Here is a 7,547-nt window from a genome sequence, read left to right on the forward strand (position 1 = left end):
GTTACACCACCAGCAATGACGAGTAAGCTCTAAGGTTATCGATGGATAAATACCCTGTAATTATATCTACAGCATACAAAACATATGTGTACGGACATACAGGTTGAGCGCATTTAGCGGCAGCCGAAAATAGTTGTCTGAGTTTCATAAATATTATGTTGATATATATAATTCATAGTATAATAGAAATAAATAACATTTAAGAATATCTTTGATATGCATTAAATACATATATGTATGTATGTATGTATATACATATATGTATGCACATCTATGTATGTATGGATGCATGTATGTTGCTCTCCTATAAGTAACGCTAACAAAATCCCCATGAAAATGAAAAAAAGATTTTTAAATATTGCCGTACTATGCGATTCTCATGAATTCAATTAGAACTTGCAGGTTTTCATGTTTTGATTATAATAATTATATAAACGAGCTGTGTTGCCAATCATATAAACTTTATCTCTGCATTTGGACTTACCCTCATTTAATCTCACGCCTTTTATCTATCTCTCTATTTCTCTCTCCCTCCCTCTCTCTCTCTCTCTCTCTCTCTTAATCTCTCTTTGCATTGATTTGAGGAAGAAAAAAGCGTGAATAGTTAAATCAGGACAAAGTTCTTAATAACTAATATTGTTTTAAATTTTATTTAAAATTATGTTTGGAAGAAATAAAGAGACTATGAAATATTATTAAATAAAATTATTATTATTGCAAATTAATATTATTGAACCGAAAAACCAAATAGTCTTAGAAAAAACGCTGTGCTGAGCCGGCTTGTAGATACTTTATGGGATCCGCACAACCATTGCATACCCTGCATTAAACATTTTCGTTGGGTGCAGGTTACCCAAAAAAGAAAAAAAAAACAAATGGGCAACGCCTTTCGCCTAGCTGCTGCCTTTGACAAAAATAGAGACAGAGACCGACAGAAAGACAGAGAGACAGACAGACAGACAGAAAAACAGACGAATAGACATTACAATAAAGTTGGCAAAATGGCAACAGGCAACGCCTCAGCCGCTGCGCAGCCGCTGCCGCAGTCAACTTTGTCGCATATTGTCCAGCAGTTGTGAATGTTGCTGCTGCTGCCTCTGCTGCCGCCGCTGCTGCCGCTGCTGCTGTTGCTGCTGCTGCTGCTGCTGTGGCGCAGTTAAAGACACAATGACCTTGGGTGAAAGTTGCTCTCCATTTCTATTTTGTGCTTTGATGTTGCTGCTGAAATTGTTGTTGCTTTTGTTGTTGTTGTTGTTGTTGTTGCTGTTGCTATTTACTGCTATTTGCTATTTGTTGGCATGCCATTTTAATACACACATGTCTAGGTCTAGGTGTATGAGTATGTGTGTGTGTTTATTTATTGTTATATTTTTTTAAATGATTTTCTTGTCAATGTTGTTTGTGTATTTGCTTTGAATGCTTCTGCTGCTCCCCTTTAGCTTTGTCTCTTTTCCACTTTTCATGATTTGTTTGTTTGTTTTGCTGTGTTTTTTCCATTGATTCGTCGCTTTTGTTGTTGTTGTTATTTTGATTACTTTTGCTCTTGATTGAGCTGGCTTTGATGGATGCACATGAAGACAACGAGTTGGAGCTGGCAAAACAGAACGGAAGTGGCTCGCGTGCGCAGGAAATGGCAGCAGGGGCCAGAAGAAGGCGGCGGGACAGGTATAGGAGTAGGCGGACTAGGTGAGTAGGTGACCAGGTGAGAAAAGTCTGCGCATTAGCAATGTTTACAAATTGTACTTTTTGCAACAATTGCGGCTCTGATCATAATCGAATATTAATAATTTATTCAGTCGGCTTTTCGGTTAATTGTCCGGTGGCAGAAAAGAATAAAAACCAAAATACAAACTTCAAGTTTGGCGTCGATTTTGCAATGCGGCGTCTTCACGCCTCGCCGGCCAGCTGACCAAGATTCTTGGCAGAATAAATCATGGCTATAATTACATTATATTAAATTAATATTTAAGTACTGTGCCAGTTTTGTTTTTACTCCAACTCCAACTCCAACTTCGAGTTCAACTTTAATTAACTGCAAAAGCAAACAGTGCACAACGAAAATCTTATGAAATACGCAATTAGACTTGATTTTTAACATAATAAATATATGTATAAACAAGTCAAGTCGTTTCTTTGGCAAAAGCCACAAATTCTCTTTAAGAGAATAAATATTTGCATTAAATACGAACAATTATTATTATAGAATGGGTTTATCTATTCAAAATAAATAGCTTGATACAAGTAATAATATAAATATACGTAATAATAATAATATAATTTATAAGAATAAATTGCAGAACGATAAGTCAAAAATATGCAGCAAGTATTTTTTATTTTATTTTATTATTACAGATTAATACTTATAATATATAATAATTAATTTGTTAGGTTAAAGGTTTTTGCTTTGGCTAGTAGACAATATTTTCATTCATTTTCACACATAAATATTAACAGACTTAAATATTATAAGCAGAGGAAACAAAGAATCCAAGAAAGATCAGATTAACTTTTATGGGAATACGAAATTGGGCTAATTCAAAGTCAACTTTCGCGTTTCACATGAACTTATGGAACTTTTGACACCGATACATAAAGTTAAAACACCAACAAATAAAAACGTAAAAATAAAAACAATTCATAGACGAACTCTTGTTCAAATTTGTCAACAAAATGTATTTATTTAAAGGCGTTAAATTAAATTCGTCTGTGTATTTTCATTTAATTATTTAGCTAATTTTAATTTATTTATATACTAATATTATCTTAGACATATTTGCGATAGTAGATCAATTTATGATTTGAGGCCACCTTGTGGCGATTTTAATACGCGATTCATTTCCATGCGCTCCTTTTCGTTGTCAAGTTCGTGGTGCTGCTTAATGGCACACACGTTGCTTGGCCTAAAACTGGCCAACAACAGTTAAAGCCGAAAAATGCGACGCGACTGCAATTAATTTACTTATAATGCAGTATTCTAAAGGCAGACAGCAACGACGACAACAACGGCAACCGACGACTGGCTGCCAAACTCTTGCGCACGGATCTAGTCAACAATGGTGAACCCAGAGGGGGGCAGGAGGTAAGGGGGTAAGGGGGGAGGGGGGGACTTGGGTAGGAGAGACGCCTGCTGGCGCTGTTGGTCAGCGACAAGTGACCCCATTTTTATTGGAACCTCTCGGCAAGTTGCGTGGCACGGCCAGTTGTACGTGTTGTGGTTGTTGTTGTTGTTTTTGTTGTTGCTTGTTCTACTTTAAAATTTCACTTTTCAAATATGAATGTGTGTGTGTGAGCGTGCGCGTGTGTGAGTGAGTGTATATATGTAGATAAAATAAAAATAATTAATAAACTAAATAAAAGCATGCGAGCATTTCGGTGCGTGCGCCAATCAAAATTTGTGCCACGCATTGGCTTAAGAAAAGTGCCAAGTCAATGCAAGTTTGTTGCTTAAGTCTTTTGAATTGAAATGCAACAACAGTTGCATCCAGCAACAACGAACAACGAACAACGAACGACGAACAACAGAAGTGCCCGCCACGAAATATGTCGACAATATTTAGGCTCAGGGCAACCGAAGAGCAACCACAACAGCAGACAACAACAGAAAACAACAAAGCAACCAACAACATTGACAATTTAACCTCAAACTTCAAAGTGTCACTGTCATGGCCCTTTTTACTACTCCCAGCGACTGCGACGGCGACTGCGACGGTGACTGCGATTGTGTTGCAGTCGTCGCTATAACCTGTTGGCAATTCAGTTTATGACTTTTTGCGCCGCACACTGTAACCAGTGCGCATAAACTGACCCGGCAAGCGCTATTTTATAGCAAGGCAAAGCTTTCACCATGACTGCAGCCCACTGTGCAGACCGCAGTCGCTGCCGCTGCGGCTGCTGCTGCTGCTGCTGCGGCGTCGACATCGCACGTATTGCCACGAAAAGTGGGTCAGCATGAAACGAGCCAGAAATGTAGAAAAAAAAATAAACAAAAACAAAAAACACAGCAGCAGCCACAGAAACAGCAACAACAACTAAAAAGCAAATCACGCTGACGACTTCGCTCAAGACTGGCTCTTGTTGTTGTTATTGTTATTGTTGTTGTTTCGTCTGAAGAAAGCATTCAAGCCGCTTGGAGCGACAGGGATGGCAAGAGATGCAAAGCAACTTGTGTTGCTGCTGGGGGAACAGTTGTAAATTTAATTTTTTTGGGTTTGGCCATTTGGAATTTATGCTGATGATATTTTCTTGGCTAGCAGTGAATGTGAGACTCTGCATCAGCATATTATCAACAACAGCCATAAATTCGTAAATTTCTTGATTAAATCACTCGATTAACTTAAGAACTTATTAAGCACAATAGGTATAAATCACATTTATATGTTTAAAGGCATAATTTCAATGGCGCCACCGGCTTAAAGCGCCATCTATCGGTCATGGTACGTTTAATTGACAGTGCTGGTTAACTATGCCATGGTGTTTTGCACAGGGCTACTTTGAAACAATCAATCGACCAGCCACCACAATCTGTCGCCGATAGTCTTGCTGCTCTAAAATTCTTTTTTGTTTATACTTGAAAAGCATTAGTATCTTTGTAAAATTAAAATATGTTAAATGGACAAATTACACACAGCTATGTGGGCAACACGTGCAGCGTTGTGATACCACATCCGCATGTCAAAGAAAAACCAAAGTCCACGCCATCACCTGAGCAATCGGTGGCCTGTTGTGAGCGAGGGGCTGTGGCTGTGGAGGCGGAGGCCGCGGCGACGGCGACAGTTGCTGCAGTACATGTGAATTTGGATCGCATAAGGAACGTCGACATATTTATTGGCGACAACGATTTGTACTTTTACGCCGATGTCAAGCTATACAAGTGAGTCATGCCTCGTTAATATGTATGCATGCAATTTACCCAGCGTTTATCGCAATCTCCTACGCAGATTCCATAGCCGTCGCACTTTCGACTTGAGGGGCCTGAAAACGTTGTATGTCAAATATGACACGACCGAGAACTGCTACCAGCTGTATTTGCGCTGCCTTCCGCCCGTTGCCATTGTGGGTAGCGGCAGTGCAGCTGGCGGCGCCGTGACACCCAAACCAAAGACAGCGCGTAAGGAGTATATCGCTGCGTTTCTCAACCTGCCCTCGCTGGCGGATACCCTGCAGGACAAGGAGCCGCTGGTGCATGAATGGAAACTGAAGCGCATCACCGAACAGTGCCAATTGCAGCTTGATGCCCACGAGCGCACCTACAAAATGACCAGCAACTTTTGCTATGGCTATGCCAGTCGATACAATGGTTCGCTCCAGACTAGTGAGGTGAGTTCTAGTTAGCTTATGCAAAGCAGTTGGAAAATCGCATTGTCAATCATTGCAGCTGGATAAGTCAACGTGCCGTGTTCCAGAGCCAGATCGGCTTAGTCCCCTACAACGACGGCTAGAGCGTGTCGCTGATGAGATGAAGCGCTTTTCGCGCGAACAGTACAAAATGAACTTTGTGGAGTTGCAGGTACCAGCTGGGCATCAGAATCCGCTGCGCTACAAGCCCAAAATCTACGAGACGTCCATGACACAGGAGCAGGCGCATTTGTTGCACAATCTATGCAGCCGCCCAGACACCACTGAAGAGTCCACAGCGACGACCTCGTTCCAGTCCAGCCAACCCGATCGCCGAGTGCAGAACGAAATAGACTGTGGTCTCATCAGCATTGTGCTGGCCATATGCTACGATGTGCGCACCACAAACAACGAGCCCACCTGTGAATCAGGCTGGACGCGCAGCATATTGTGTCCGCTGTTCTGCTACTTTGAGCAGTTCGACAACTATCGGGACGTCCTGGTGGCGTTTCTGCGTCGTGTTATCACCTATCCGTTGTATCGAAACTTCGAATTAGGAAGACAATGCATCAGGGATGCCATCGAAGTACTAAAGGGAGGTCGAAACTGGCTGATCAATCAGCTACTGCTGACCCATCAGCAGTTCGCCAGTGGCGAGCCGTGTCGCGATAGTTTCAACAACTATTATCTGGAGGACTACATACGCTACATAAGCAACGCGACGGTGTGCAGCGACGAGCATCTCCGTCTATTGGCGCGCAATGTCAAGAATGTGCTAATGGATGTGACAAAGCGGCAATTGGATCTAGGTGTCATCGAAATAGAGACTGAACTGATTCAGGAGCTGATGCAGGAGATGCGCATCGATGCGGGCAGCGGCAGCGAGTCGCCGTCACAACAGCAGAGCAACCATGGTGATGATGATATGGATATGGATAACGATACGTCCGGCCAAGAGGATGAGACCACAACCGACGATGATAGCGTTATAACCGACTCGTTCGATAGCATGGACTTGCGTTTGATTGAAAACGATGTGTATGCCGTTGACGAAGACAACGAAGGAGATGGCGATGGCGATGGCGATGATGGCGAAGAGGAGCAATCGGAGGTTGATGATGACGACCACGATAGCAATTCATCAACAACAACCACCAGCGATGCTGAGGGCAACAGCGTCATCGAGCAGTGCACCAGCAACAGCGAGGCTGCCGCCAGCATTAGTGCCAGCGCCAGCACCAGCACCAAGTAGATAGACATAGCCAAAGTTCCATGTTGTCTCTCCTGCCATGTCTAAGCCAACCAACCAACCAACCAACTAACACAGCAAAAAACCAACTTAATGTCAAAGAACGGAGGCTAAACACAGTGATTACTTTAATGCGAACGCGAGATACGAAAGTAAAATACAGAAACGAAAACAAAACAAAAAAAAAACATAAGAGAAACAACGCAAACTGTAAATTTTTAACACAAACTAAAAAAAAACCCATTTAAATATTAATGTGTACAAGAATTTTAAAGCAAACCACAAAGAAATTGTTCATGCCAAATGCGAAAGAATATTTGCATATACATTTACATATATACATATATATTTTTCCCCACTTTTTGCTCTACTATAATTTGTTTTAAAACATAAATCAAAAGCCTTAGCATTTAGCGTGGCATTAGTGTACGAAATTTTTGAATTTTGAATTCTTCAAACCAAAATCTAGTTGTGCATTTTGTATATACATATACATACATACATACATATATACATATATCTATATATATACGTATTTAAGTATATATGTTGTTGGTGCTGCAAGCAAATTGAACTAAAATATTTAATCGAAAACTTAAGAGGCAAAGTCATCTAAAAGTTACCAGTTTAATGTCACAAAAATCATGGCCAAACAAATAATATATATATTTTTCTTAATATTTTATTAAGCATTTCAATGTTAATGCGGCCCAAAAAAAATGTTTGGTTACGAAAAAAAATTTAAAGGATATGTGATTTTTGAAACTTAATGAATACGGAAATTCGGCAAATTTTTTGCATGTTTTTATTTCTCTTACTACAAACAATAAAGAACTAAAACAATAAAATTGATAAATAAATTTACTGGGGAAATTGTAGCTGATAATGGGACCACGTGATATTTCCATTATCAACATTAAAAAAAAAAGTAATTTGGCCTGATAAAGCCAGTTTTTTTGTTAAA

The 7,547-nt window shown here is 40.3% G+C and overlaps 1 protein-coding gene across 1 annotated transcript; it reads left to right on the forward strand.

Moving 5' to 3' along the window:
• The first annotated feature begins 4,519 nt into the window (after positions 1–4,519).
• LOC135435966 (protein SHQ1 homolog) lies at positions 4,520–7,431 on the forward strand. Its single transcript, XM_064693274.1, has 3 exons — positions 4,520–4,870; positions 4,938–5,316; positions 5,375–7,431. The coding sequence occupies exons 1-3, from the start codon at positions 4,602–4,604 to the stop codon at positions 6,584–6,586; spliced, it is 1,860 nt and encodes a 619-aa protein (XP_064549344.1). The 5' UTR covers positions 4,520–4,601; the 3' UTR covers positions 6,587–7,431.
• The last annotated feature ends 116 nt before the right edge of the window (positions 7,432–7,547 follow it).

The sequence above is a fragment of the Drosophila montana genome, unplaced genomic scaffold, assembly GCF_035044405.1.
Source record: "Drosophila montana isolate Dmon_TW-CO22-7 unplaced genomic scaffold, ASM3504440v1 contig_3733_1, whole genome shotgun sequence".
Classification (NCBI taxonomy): Eukaryota; Metazoa; Arthropoda; class Insecta; order Diptera; family Drosophilidae; genus Drosophila; species Drosophila montana.

Bases quoted from the DNA above. Each gene is read 5' to 3' on its own strand.
- LOC135435966 (XM_064693274.1), top strand. From the start codon at position 4,602: ATGTTAAATGGACAAATTACACACAGCTATGTGGGCAACACGTGCAGC. The intron at 4,871-4,937 runs GTGAGTCATGCC...TCTCCTACGCAG, and splicing joins GCCGATGTCAAGCTATACAA to ATTCCATAGCCGTCGCACTT. The intron at 5,317-5,374 runs GTGAGTTCTAGT...CAATCATTGCAG, and splicing joins GTTCGCTCCAGACTAGTGAG to CTGGATAAGTCAACGTGCCG.